The 14633-nt window shown below is 47.0% G+C and overlaps 1 protein-coding gene across 7 annotated transcripts in view; it reads right to left on the reverse strand.

Moving 5' to 3' along the window:
- The window catches only part of schip1 (schwannomin interacting protein 1), a 1157911-nt gene that overhangs the window by 85924 nt on the left and 1057354 nt on the right, over positions 1–14633 (reverse strand). The window contains exon 1 of one of the 7 annotated variants that reach the window (XM_072474488.1): positions 11475–11964. The exons of the other annotated variants lie outside the window; for them this stretch is intronic. Coding sequence (XP_072330589.1) covers positions 11475–11540 — 66 coding nt within the window. The 5' untranslated portion in view covers positions 11541–11964. Of the gene's footprint in view, positions 1–11474; positions 11965–14633 lie in introns of those variants that run through there. 7 annotated transcript variants of the gene reach the window in all.

A 14633-nucleotide genomic window follows, 5' to 3' on the forward strand; every position in this document is an offset into this window, starting at 1 on the left:
GGGGGGGGGGGGGGGCACCATCTGAACCTCACTATCAGGCTGCCTGCTCAAAATGGCAGCCCAATAGCAGGATTTGCAAGGGAATCTCTCGCTATCTCCACTGCTTAAATTTGAGTGGCTAGGGATAGGGAATCACCCAGTGGCGATTCATCTCTGACAGGGGGCATGGTAGTACAGTGGTTAGCGCTGCTGCCTCACAGTGCCAGGGACCCGGGTTCAATTCCAGGCTTGGGTCACGGTCTGTGTGGAGTTTGCACTTTCTCCCCGTGATTGCGTGGGTTTCCTCCGGGCGCTCTAGTTTCCTCCCACAGACCAAAGATTTGCAGGTTAGGCGGTTTGGACATGCTAAATTGCCCCCTAGTGTCCAAAAGATTAGGTGGGGTTACTGGGTTACTTGGACAGTGTGGAGGTGTGGGCCGAGGTAGGTTGTTTTTTTCCAAGGGTCAGTGCAGATTCAATGGGCCGAATGGCGTCCTTCTGCACTGTAGGGATTCTATGATTTTATGAGGAGACCCGTAATCTCCCGATTCAGGCCTATATATCCATTTGGCAAAACGCATTTAAAAATACAGAACCTTTACATCCCATTTCTATAAAAGCTGTAAATGCTTGGAATTAAGGTCCAGGATGAAATTCTAATCCTCAAATATTCATGAAGAAAATACTATCTGAAAGCAATTAAACAAAAATGCTCGAAACGCAAGTGCAATTAGCAATCTTCAAGCTACGGTTTAGAAATAATTATTGTTCTAACAGGAGTAAATATTCAAAACAGATTTCTAGCAAAAGAATGAGACAGAGGAAAGTCTATTCACCTACTCAATGCACAGAACATCGGGTTGACATGGGGCTTGACAGCTAGAATGATTGAAATGATAATTTACTCCACAGAATGTAGTTATTTGTGTCTACTGGTGATTGCGTTGGAGGGAGGAAAAGTGGGGAAGAATGGTGGTCTGGAAAATCAGAGACTTGTGTTGTATCTGCCCAATTCAGATACCTCAACCAGCTCGTTACTTATAAGTTTACCCAGGTGTCTTTATTTATGTGTAGAACAAAGTAGGACACAGATATAATGCAACACACTTTATTAAATATAGTTAACACATAAATTACCCAATATACAAACAAGAAACACCCAGAATTCGACTATACTTCCCGTTAAGGTGATTTGGTAAGCTGCAGATCCGATCCCGGAGTCCCTCTGGCTCCTCTTTGTAAAGGTGATTCTTGCTGGCTGGTCCTTGCTTGCTTTCTTCCTTCTGGTCTGGTTAAGGTCACCTCACACATCAAGCTTCGAGTTTTTTAACTTCAGAGTCTTTTACTTCGAGTCTTTTCCTTTGAGTCCTTTGCTTCCAGTTCTTTCTCTCCCAGTCCTTTTTCTCCAGATGTCTGGAATGCCTATTTTTTTATCCCCTTGTCGCCACCCACCTACTTTCTCCATCTGCCCTTGGCCTTTGGCCTATGGAGTCTCAGGAGGCAGGGTCTCAGTGCCCAATGGTCTGGTTGATGACCTGTTGACTGGGTACCTGAGCCCGCCCTGGGAGGAGCGATGATTGCTTGATGGGATATCAGCAACTGTGGACAATAGGCCATAGGAACCATAATCACTTGATGGGTTATCAGGAACTGTGGGCAATAGGCAGTGAATCTCTAGTAGCAATGATAATCAAGTGATGTGTTATTCAGGGGCTGCTTTAGACAGGCTGCGGCAGCTTGTCTGAGTTCTGTATATTCGGATTCTGCAGGCTTCTGCAGACTGTCGTTTTTAAAGTGCCCAATTCTTTAATTTAAGATAACCAATTTAATCGGCCTTAAAACTAGGCCCCGTTTATTGCTACACTTGAATTTACATGGTGATGTGAAATTGATGAATATTTTGCCTGTTAACTTCACCTCAAGGGATCAAAAGCTGTGTGCAGAAGTTTCCATCCAGAGATTGAAAAGGACGCCACTGGGTACAACCAGATTTCAGCAGCTGTTTAAGTGATTAGCCTCTTCTCATTAAATGCTTACTTATACAATTCTATGATTCTATCACAGTAGATGACTGTTTGGCCTACAATTCCCATCTCAGCTCTTGAAAATAGATATCCAGTCATTCCAATTCCCCTGAACACTGCCGCCTGCAAGCCACACACTATCCTAACCTGGAAATATATCAATATTCCTTCATTGTTGCTGGATCAAATGTGGCCTGGAACTCCCTTCCTAACAGTACTGTGGTGTACCTACATCACATGGACTGCAGAGGTTCAAGACAGTGGCTCATCCCCACCTTCTCCAGGGCAATTAGGCATAGGCAACAAATGCTACCCTTGCAAGTGACGTTCACTTCTCATGAAGGAATGAAGAAAATATACTGCTGAGGCAACTGATGTTAATAGAGGTGGAAAAAATGCTTTTAGCAATGGAAAGCAGTTCTGCCTCGAGCCTGTTTGCCAAGTGTCTGCACCTTATGACATAGTGTGAGGTTACCACCAGGTGAAGTCAAGCCTGGAGGCACTTCGCTGCTGTTGAATACTGAACAGGATAAATTTGTTGGGATTGAATTGACGGAAACGTCAACACTCAGGTCATAAAAATCAGATAGGCAGCTGGAGAGTGCAGCAATAGCCCTGGGATCAAAGGAGAAAGTAGAAGATAACGCTACTGATGTGGCAGCATGTCTTAAATTTCAAACAGCCAATTGACAGGCATAAAGTAGAATGGGCAATGTTAAGTTTCATTTCAAGGAGGAGATCATAAGGATTGAAGACCAGCTGGGATTTCACACAATGCCTCTAACACAGAAAATCTGTTCTGTATGAAGGGGAGATGGTATGTAAAAATTGTAATTTTTCTATATTCATCCTAAACTTTGCTACCTGCATCAAACCTCACTCACCATCATCCTAATGCTCACTTACACTGGCACCCCAGTTTTAAAACTCCCAATCTTCATGTTCAAATCCTACCATGGTCCTCGCTCGTATGCATTTCCGCTCCCTTCCTCCCCCCACGGACAGCTGGGCATTCATCTTATAGACCCGAAGTTTTGGAATTCTTTCCCTAAAGCCTCCTCCTTTCCACTTCCCTCTCCTCCTTTGAGACCCATCTGCTTTTAGTTTTCCGAGCACGAGGGCAGGAATTCTCCAGCCGTTTGCTGCCCCCGCTGCATTTCCCGGTGGCGTGGTAGGACTTCAATGGAAATTCCCATTGATCGCGGAGGGAAGAGAGACTCCTGCCGCTGGTGAACGGTGCGCCACCTCCCCCTGCTGGGAAACACGGCTGGAAGGTTGGAGAATCCCGTCTGAGATTTGGAGAAATCTCTTCACTCAGAGTTGTTATGGATGCTCCATTGTTGAATACATTTAAGGCCGGGATAGACAGATTTTCCGTCTCAGGAAATTAAGGGATATGGGGAGTGGATGGAAAAGTGCAGTTGAAGCCCAAAGATTAACCCTGATATTATTGAATGGTGGAGCAAGCTCAGTGGGCCATGTGGCCTATTCCTGCTCTTACTCCGCAAGTTCTTATTTGTGGCTCGCTGTCAATAATTTTCAAATCTATATTATCAATAGTGCAGGCCTCAAGCCTGTAATATCTCAGAAGCGCTGTGTGGACTGGGCACCAGATTGAGGAGACACTTGCATGTAAATTGAAGAGCTGCTCGACAGTACAGCCAGACTGCCTGAGCTGTGCTTTAGCCACATTACCGTTTAGAACGGACGATGAAGAGAAGGCGGAATTGTACAGAACACATTCACTTCAACTGCTGGAGGCGGAGTCTTCTGATCCTGGCACTTTCAGCACATCATCAGCAATGTGCCTTGTACACAGTTACACTGTCCTCACTCACATTGCCTGCTACTGTCAGCTCACTTGGGCCTAGGCACTGGCAGCATAGTCAAGCAGGATGTGCTGTCTGCTACCTAATGTCAGCAACAACGTGTAGGCGCATTTTCTTGAACCCATTAGGCTCTAACTTTTGCTGCATTTACAAAGTTCCTAATACAAAAGGCAACTGGATAAGAAAATATTTGACTCATAATCCATTTGTGCATTTAAGGTACAATGACTAAAATCCAGAAGTACCCTGCATATTTGGAAATCAATGGCACCAGTGTGTCTGCTGTTAGAACAATTAATACAGTCCCTCGGTAGACAATGGTAAAAATAATTTGTTTACTGATTTGTGTGTGTCAGCTGTGGTAGCACTCTGTTCAAGTTCCACTCCAGAGATTTCAGCAGAAAAGCTAATCTGATATTCAGCTGCAAGGTTCGGTTGGAGAAATTAGCTCTGTTCTCTTTGGAGCAAGGGAATTTGAGCAGAGATTTGATGGAGATGTGCAGTTTAGATAACGTAGACAAAGAAAGCTGTTTCCATTAGCTATGATACAAGGGCTGGGCTTGGATTTGGTTGGGGGGGGGGGGGGGCGGTCACGACAGATTTAACATTACGTAGTGGGTGGTAATTACCTGGGATGTCAATCAAGTAGGGTGCTTTGTCCTGGATGATGTTGAGCTTCTTCAGTATTGTTGGAGCTGCACTCATCCAGGCAAGTGGAGAGTATTCCATCACACTCCTGGCTTGTTCCTTGTAAATGGTGGACAGTCTTTGGGGGTGAAGGAGGTGAGTTACTCTCCACTGAACTCCCAGTCTCTGACCTGCTCTTGTAGCCACATTATTATATGGCTAGACCAGTTAATTAATCAATGGTAACCCTCAGGATGTTGATTGTGGGGGATTCAGCAATGGTAATGCCATTGAATGCCAAGGGGCAGTAGTTGGATCCTCTCTTGTTGTAGATGGTCATCGCCTAGCACTTGTGTGGTGCAAATGTTATTTGCCACTTGTCAAGCCCAAGCCTGAATATTGTCCAGGTTTTTGCTGTATTTGGGCATGGACTGTTTCAGTATCTGAGGATTTATGAATGGTGCTGAACATTATGCAATCACCAGCGAACATCTCCACTTCTGACCTTGTGGTGGAAGAAAAGTCATTGATGGAGCTGAAGATGATTGGGCCTAGGACACAAACTTGAGGTACTCCTGCAGCGATGTCCTAGAACTGAGATAATTGACTGCCGACCACCTTCCTTTGTCCAGGTATGCCTCTAACCAGTGGAGAGTTCCCCTCACCAATTCCCACTGACTCCATTTTTCCTAAGGCTCCTTAATGCCACACTTGGTCAAATGCTGCCTTGATGTCAAAGATTACCACTCTCACCTCACCTCTGGAATTCAGCTCTTTTGTCCATGTGTGACCTAAGGCTGTAATAAGGTCAGGAACGGAGTGACCCTGGCAGAGCCCAAACCTAGAGGTTCAGTGAGCAGATTATTGCTAAATAAGCGCCACTTGATGGCACTGTTGATGCCTCCTTCCATGACGGAGAGTATGTTGATGGGGCAATAATTGAATGGCTTGGGTTTGTTTCTTGTGTACAGGACATACCTGAGCTATTTTACACACTGCCGGCTAGATACTAGTGTTGGAGCTGTACTGGAACAGCTTGGCTAGGGGGGGGGGGCGGCAGCAAGTTCAGGAGTTCTAGTGCCAGAATATTGTCAGGGCCCAGAGTTGTTGCAGTATCCAATGCTTTCAGTAGTTTCCTGATATTACCTGGAGTGAATCGAATTGGATGAAGACAAGCATCTGTGATGCTGGAAACCTCTGGAGGAAGCCAAGATGAATCGTCCACTCAGCACTTCTGGCCGATGACAGTTGCGAATGCTGCAGCCTTATCTTTTGCATTGATGGGCTGGGTTCTTCCATAATCGAGGATGGGGATATTTGTGGAGCCTCCTCCTCCAGTGAGTTGTTTAATTATCCACCATCATTCACTACTGGACATGGCAGGACTGCAGAGCCTAAATCTGATCCTTTTGATGTGGGATCATCGAGCTCTGTTTATTACTTGCTACTTATGCTGTTTGACATTCCAGCAGTCCTTCAGGGACGCTGACCTGGGGAGACTCCTGGATGCGGTGGAGACCAGGAGGGATGTCCTGTTCCCCCGGGGGTCCTAGAGGGTGAGCCACAAGGCAACCAGTGCTGTCTGGGATGAGGTGACAGCAGCTGTATGACCAAGGGGACTGGGCAGCAGTGCAGGAAGGTCAACAGCCGACACCAGGCAGCACGAGTGAGTAGACACCAACTCCTCCCACCCCACAAGGAAGCATCCACCCCCCAACTCTCCAAGTAACCCCCAGCCCTCCCACTACCCCAACCCCGCCTTCACACCTCCTCTCCACCACTGAACCACGCGTGTGGCTAAAGCTCTTTTCTCTGTGTCTCCTCAGGAAAAGCTCTCCCACAATCGGCGGGAGGGGCCCCAGACTGGTGGAGGGGTGCCAGACATAAGAATCCTCACATCCTTCGAGGAGCAGGCCCTGGAGGTGACAGATCGGTCACCCAGGTGGAGGCTGGCAGCCACCGCAGAGGTGAAGAACCACCGGGACACCTGTCAACTGTAAGTAATGATTGCCCTACAGAGTGATCCATCCCTCCCACTGACCACATGCCCATTCTCCTGCAGGTCCTCCAGCCGATGCCGCCGGCCCATCCCGGGTGGCCCCCTCTCCTGACTCTGAGGAGAAGATCTTGGAGGAGAGCTCAGAGGATGCCACTGTGGTCGCGGCCCAGCTGTCATCCCCACCCTCCACCAGCTCAGGTACACAACCTCGGTGGGAAATGTTAGTGGTCAGGGGTCTGGTACACAATCTGGTGAGCACCATACTGCTGCTTATGTACATTAGGTGGAGTCAGAAGCCCCCAGGCGAGACAGGAGTCGGAGGTTTGTTGGATCCCAGGATCCAGCTGGGTCCCAGCCTGATGCTGAGCCTCTTGAAGTGGGTTACCCGGAGCTGATGGAGAAGATAGGGAATGGCTGTGATGTTCAGAGGGAGATGTCAGCGTCACTCCAGCAGATGCATAGCTGCCTGGCGGAATCCCAGAGGCTACTGGTGCAGGAGCTAGCGCTGGCAATGAGTGGCACCGAGGCCACAATGCTAGGGTAGCGACCACAGTGGAGAGCTTGGTGCACGATTGCAGCACCATGAGTGAAGGTGCCCAAGGCGTTGCTCAGTCAGTGACAGCCATGGCTGAGGGTCTCGACAAAATTACGACTCGCTGGGGAACGTCACCCAGCACCAGGCCGATCTCGACGACGTTCTGCGGGACATGTCCCCCTCTCAGATGGGCATGACTGAGGCGCTGCTGAGCTTGTCCCAGTCGCAGGTGGGCATGGCTGAGGCTCTGCACAGCATGCCCCAGCCATTGAGGGGCATTGCTGAGGGCTTAGACGCGATGGTGCAGACCATGGGGAGCCGCCAGGGCTGGCAGAGCCAGACGATACAGGGGCTCGAACCAGCTGCCCAAGGTGAACCCCAGAGCCTATGGGCACCTACCGGGAGGAAGGGGTGCTGGATGCCAGGCCAGACGCAGCCCATGAAGTGGCGACGGTGACCACCGGCTCTCCAGAGTTCCACCCCTCTGATGAGGCTGGGTATCGAGGTCAGCACCCGGGACAGGGCGGCATGGCTGTGCATGTGCCGCCAACAAGTGAGCCGGGGCCTTCCAGCCCTGGAGGATGGCCGCCAGGAGCATTGAAGGCCACGGGGCGAAGTAAGCAGTTGGTGCCTCCACCTCAGATGTGCATCCTGGGGAAACACCAAGATGTGGTGGTAGAGCTAGGAGGGCCAGGCAGGTTGAGGGCACCGGGAAGGGGGACGCACCACCAGGAGTGAGCTATTTTACAGCACATTAAATAACTTTTGGCACAACCAGTATGATGCCTCTGCACTTTCTTCTGCAATGTACGCTGACCCATGGACCCTTTGCCTGTCTCTCCAGATATTCCCTCCCCCCATAGCGCTCACCCAACCTCCGGCCATGGACATGTCCCTGGTGCTGTGTCCCATCCGCAGTGTTCAAGCACAGTGACCAGGCATCAAGGTGTGATTGGGATGCTAGGTAATGACTCCCACATGCTGCATGGCCCACCTACCCACAGGAATCTACTTGGCATGTGTCAAGTGTTCACTTAACCACGATTGCCAATTCCCTATTAGCGATAGCCTTCAGCTGCACAGCCAGAGGCATCGGCAGTCGATGGTGGTTATGTGTGATCGGTGGAGCAGGTGGGCAGGGACAGGAATTGGCTCCGGAATGGGGTTGGATCAAGGGGTTGGCATGGTGGTGCCACAAGCGATTTCCCCCTCTGTTGCCCCGCCAGTGCCTCTCCCCCCACCACGACACCCCACCTCTGCAGAGGGTCCCCCACTCACCCGCCAAGCACTAGGGTGGCAATCCCAGCACCCCGGGGCTCTTTGCCTGAGAGCAAAGATGGCTACTCACCCCCTCGACTCCCCACAGAAGCCCTTCCGCCAGGTTCACGTTTATCAAAAGGAGTACTAATCGGCACCAGCATGAGCACTTGCTGGGGATGCCGCTGAATGTTGGATATGGGGGCGCTCTCGTTGATTGTATGGAAATTGTGCTTAAGTCGAGATAATTAGTATCTCACCACAGGCGAGATCCCGATTTCACCTACGGGAGCGAGCCGGTTGCATTGCAAACTATTTAGCACTTGGTGTGGCTCTCGTTTTTGGCATCTCTCACTATTTAACGGTCTTGTCACGCTCAAGTGCCTTCAGTCACTTTTTTGGGCCCTGGGAGTTCCTCACTGGTTTAGCCCACACTTAGAATTCTTTTTTAAGCACTGGTGGGCTGAACTCAGAGATCGGGTCGCCATTTTGAAAGAGTGCCCCAAACTCTAAGTGAGTTTGTGGGTCCCCCACAACCCCCCACCCACAGGCAATGTCAACCCCCATACATATGCACACTATCCCCCCCTCCCCCCCCCCCCCCCGAGGACACCCTATGGAGTCACCCCTCCAGGCCCCCCCCAACCCCCTTACAGTCCCCTTCCTTTCTACGAGTCCCACCCGTTACCTACCCAACCTCCCAGAGGCCCCTACTTACCTGCCCTGTACTCTCCCACCCTTCACACCCCTCCACCCCCATGCTTATTTTATGGGCGAGGCCCCCCCTCGCCCCATGGGAGTGCTACCCCGGCACTCAGGCACCCTTGCACTGCTACCCTGTCACCCAGGCAGTGCTCCTGCTGCCTTGGCAGTGCCAGGGTGGCAGTGCTAAGGTGCCAGTTGGGCAGTGCCAAAGTGCCTATGCTCCAGGGAAAGGGCCAAGGAGCCACCTTGCACTTACCCTGACCACCCAGGGGTCCCTGATGGCCCAGGAGACCCCCTGGGTCCCATTCAGCCTGGTCCAAGTTTGTGCGGCCCAGCACTGTTGGCGCTCGGCTGCAGTCTGCTTGGGGAGGCGAAAGAATCAAGGGAGGCCGGTGGATCCCATGTGAATAGGTTGTAAGTAGGTTCACGACCTACCTCCGGGATCGCCGTTTGGTCACGCCCATTTGGGGCAAAGCTCTGAATCTGCGAGGCACAGAGCTTATCGGGAGGCTCGCTGGAAGCCTCTCCCAGCCTTCTCCGGCCACGTTGCGCTCAAGTGAGAGCACAACGCGGGCAGAGAATCGCACCCTTAGACTACAATGCAGTGATGAAATGTTGCACTGTTGGAAGTTTGCTCTTTCAAAATGGATGCGGAACCAAGGTCCCACCTCGCCTCTCAGGTGGAAGTAAAAGATCTTATTTTGAAGAAGAGCAGGGAGCTCTCTCCGCTGACCTAACAAACATTTATCTTGCAACCATCATCATTATATCTGATTATGCTGTTGTATTACATTCCTGCCTGTAGGACTTTACAACATGGCAATTTGATGGCTGCATTTCTTGACAACAGGGACTACACGTTTGAAGTATTTAACTGGCTGTAAAGTGCTTTGGAATGCCCCATGGTTTGTAAAGATTCTTATTTAACTGCAAGTCCTTCTTTCTTGTTGCCCAGCCAGTAATTAAATTTATTAGGAAATAAATTGGTCATGTCCTTGGACGTAAATGGGTAGGACCTCCCTCAATACTACACAGAAGTGCTGCCTAGGATTATGGCCGGGATGTTCACTCCTGGGGCAGGGACACGGAGTTGGGACACTTCCTGCCTCGGGAGAAATAGCCCCAAATGGCCTTGGTGTTTTTGTACTTGTAATAAAAGCAGTTAGGCAGTTTAGCCTTCAAACACCCACATATTCTCCATGCCCCATCCACCTTTGCATGCATCATTCATGCAAACCCATGCCCTATACTCACCCTCATAGTCCTTCATATTCTTCATGTCAACCTATGACTTTCTACCCATACCCCTTGTTCTCTCACAATTTCCATGCCACTCAGAACCCCCCTCCCCCACTTATCCCCATGGCCCCTCATATCTCCTATGACAACCTAGTGCCAACTCATGCCAAGCTGTTCCCCCATCCTCCACCCTTTGCCCTTACACCCTCCATGCCAACTCACCCAGGATCCACCAGAGGCAGACCTCAGGTGCTATATTGAGATTAAATAAAATAAACTGCTAAGTATCTATTACAGACCTCACCATATTAAAGAAAACACGCTAATTGATAAAAATCAATTCTACGCAGCTAAATCCCTTCAAGTAATTAACTCCTTAAAAAGAAACATTTATATTCACAGCCCCACATCAAAGATAGCTAATCCCTAAATAACATCTTGGAGCTTTCAATCAAACTGTGCAGTTATAGCCCCCCCCCCCCCCCCCCCCCCCCACCCCCCCCAATGTGCTAATGATTGGTTGTGCAAGCAGTAATAAATCTATAATGATAGCCCTCAGGCTAATGCCAACAAACAATTATTGAAATTGCAAGCACCGATTTTCTTTCAACTCAGAGAGACTATTCACTATTTTCCAACAATGGTGAAGATATCATGAGCTTGTTTCCTCCTAAAAGCACAGATTCAGGATATTACTGGAAATATGTGTCTGCTATCTCCAATAATGCATAATCTGGAATGAAAGGTAAAGTATTGATTTTAAATGGTTTGCGTTCTCCCATTTCACACCAGACCCTGCTAGAAATAGCACTGAAGTCCTATGTAGGGCTGCACAGTAATTTCAACCCCGTTCTATTTAACTGGTGATTTGTCCATTCCAGAACAAGCCATTATATTTCTTTCAACTTACAACATTCTGCAACTAAAGATCACTTATTGCTTTTATCCTTCCCCGCCCCAAAATATTAAATGTGTGGTATTAAAAGATTTCATCCATCCCCATGTAAAATAGCTCATGTGACAATTTTCACCAGATAAACAGCCTGCTGCACCTTATCCTGTTGTTCAATCATGTGCAAGACAATAAAACTAACAGCAGCAATGATGCAGAAGTTGACCAGTCACAAGTTGAAAGGCTATTTAATTTTTAACTGCAAAAAAAACCCAGAGGAAATACACAGTAGTACCATACCACTAGATCAAAGGTCCATATTTTAACTCAACTGCTGAAGATGAAAGAAAGAGCCAAATGCGAAATTATCCAATTATTTTGAACTTACCTTTTTATAACTGGCCACCAGATCTGCAGCTGTCACATTCCTGAAGATAGCACTGTTCACAGACATGCTGCGGCAGTTTTAAATTCCACAAAGCTCTCATGTGGACTTGAGTTTACATGCGTTAAGTAGAATTACCTCACCCCAGTCAGGACTAAAACTATTTGACGTTTATCTCCACTTTTGGCTGTTTCTCTGCTTGTTGCTCTCTTACGAAAATGAAATACTCTGCTTTCAGAATGAAATCCTATAGTCTTCAGGAATTTCTGCTTACGGTTCCGGTCGGACAAACCCCTGGGCTCGTTCACTCTTCCTTCACACCATGTTGCAAAGGCAGTTGGACCGAAATATTGATACCTTAGCAGTACTCTGGCCTGTTAAAAGCCTAGGCCTCCCTGTTGTCATCCAAGAGTTCCTTCACAACAAATCCTGTTAGAATTTCCTTTCTAAGAAACCTCCACAGTATATGCTTTTACCTAATAAAGGAAAAGGCTTCCTTTTGGGCTGCTGCCAGTTGATTGCACCCAGAATTCATTGCACGGCGACTAAATTGGTGCTAAATGTAAAAGGCAGATTCCCCCCCTCCAACCGTCATAGTTACTATGTGATAAAAATAGATTCAAAACAGTCTAGCAATCACCATGTCTAAGCAGTCTTCTCCTGGATAGCTGGAAACCAACAGTAACGGATCATGACTAAACCAGCCAAGAATGTCCAAGCATATGGATGGGCTATTTGACGGATTATAAGCACACATTACTCTAGAGCTGAGAGCAAAGGAATTTACTGAACAGCACAGCAGGCCATGGTTAGGGTGTTATTCAAATGGCTATACCATTATAGAGAAGCAGCTCATTAAATATCAATAGTTTAAAAACAGAAATAAAATATTCTGACAGCTGCTCGAAGGATGCAGCAACGGTGCTGCTGAGCTCTCTCCCAGGAAGGCAGACGGAAGGCCGCATTGCATTTCTTTCGGTTTTTCCTTGCTTGTTGTTGGTCAGAGGATTGTTAAATACAGCAGCTATTCTTTGGACAGTCCAATGAGAGGGTACAGCCACATCCACACATATAGCACTAAACAGCATCAGACGAGCAATGAAGTTATTCACTTATGGCATTTTTCAACTCAATTGATTGCAATGATTTCCCCTCAAACAAAATACACTACTTGGGTTGGGGGCTGGGAGGGACAGTGGGGATGGCTGACTCCTGAGTGTGTACTGAGCTTCACTAATGCACGAGTTTGTTCTTGAGGCTGAAAATTTCATTTCAGATCATGTGAAGCAAACTTTGAAACTAAATTATTTGTTTCAAATAATGATATTTAACAGGATTTTTGTTGCATTTCTTACATTTTCTGTTCATTGCGGCATGTAAATTGCCAAGTATATAATGTACGAAGTAGCATTTGGTACAATTTCAATTTGTATAGTTTCGTATTTGATCGATGTATCATGTCCACAATAAATGCATTTTTACAGCATTCATAAACTGGCAATCATTTTTTTTTTTTAAATCAGTGATATTTTATGACAATGTTCCAAATGCAGAAGAATATTTTGTGTTTCATTATATTTAATTTCACAGAGATAATCTCAGAATAATTGATGTGCCAAGATTTGCAAATTTCATAATCAGGTCCATTTAGAATCAATTGAAATCAGCCGACAGGTGAATCAGATTCCTGCGCTTGGTTAAATCAGGAGGTAGACACAAGATTTACAATGGAAGCATTTCTGCAGTAGCTTATCTGTTCACACCACTTTGTAGCTGCCATATTTCTGCACTGCAGATGGTTCATAAGCACTTACACAATCAATAAAAAAGATGCTTAAAATGATTTCAATAGAAGGAAGCTATCTAAAACAATTAGATTAAAAAGGCTGAGTCATCCACAGTATATGCATCATGGAACTTCAAGGGCTGACACACATCAAAAGAATTAAGGCAGAGTTTGCATTCCCAAATAACACAAAAATACAGCTAACTTGCAACCTGTACATCTATTAAAGGAAAAAGGTTAGGCTAAAGCAGTGTTGTTTATCATCAATGTTTAAAATCTCAATGGTTGTATGAGGAATGGTTGAGGACTCTGGGTCTGTACTCTTTCGAGTTTAGAAGGATGAGGGGGGATCTTATTGAAACTCACAGGATACTGCGAGGCCTGGATAGAGTGGATGTGGAGACGATGTTTCCACTTGTAGGAAAACTAGAAGCAGAGGACACAATCTCAGACTAAAGGGATGATCCTTTAAAACAAAGATGAGGAGGAATTTCTTCAGCCAGAGGGTGGTGAATCTGTGGAACTCTTTGCCGCAGACAGCTGTGGAGGCCAAACCACTGAGTGTCTTCAAGACAGAGATAGATAGGTTCTTGATTAATAAGGGGATCAGGGGTTATGGGGAGAAGAAAAATATCAGCCATGATTGAATGGCGGAGCAGACGCGATGGGCCGAGTGGCCTAATTCTGCTCCTATGTCTTATGGTCACATGGTGCAGACCATGGGGAACCACCATTGTAGATGGATATTGTGCCACATAGGTACCTTGTGTCAATCTGTGAAATTGTTGCTTCCATTATAATTGCTGTGCTGTCTTTGAAAAGTAGACTTTAAGAAGAGGTTGATGTAATGGAACATTAACTAGTGCACAAGATTTCAAAGCATTCCTACCATTTATATATCTTTCTCTGACTGTACAACGGTAGCTATCTCAAACAGCAGCTCTTTAAGGAAGTATTATTGAGCAGTTTTGAGGTAGGATTAAATTACTGAGCGACCTAGCCTGAAAGTGCAACTTTCATTTTCAGTCCATGCAATAAACGCAGCATAGCAACCTTCTTTACCACTTGGGAGACTTTTATTTTACGTCAACAAGCTTTAGAACCTAACAATCACAATGACTGTTAAGGGCAAGGCAGTCGATGTTATCATGCATTTCATGATTTACAAACCTATTCATTCAAAATGTGAACAACACCTCTATAAAAAAAGTTCTGTGAAGCATAATACTTGGCCCCCACAAAACCTCAAACTATCTGAAGAGGGTTAGACATTGCCACTTTTCACAAGCTGAAAGCTTCTTTCATTTCAGCAATCTTGAGGGATGTGCCGAGAGGATGGGAAAGGTTTTATTTTACATCAAGGTGCCAATTTATGA

This window comes from Scyliorhinus torazame, chromosome 14 (genome assembly GCF_047496885.1).
Source record: "Scyliorhinus torazame isolate Kashiwa2021f chromosome 14, sScyTor2.1, whole genome shotgun sequence".
Lineage (NCBI taxonomy): Eukaryota > Metazoa > Chordata > Chondrichthyes > Carcharhiniformes > Scyliorhinidae > Scyliorhinus > Scyliorhinus torazame.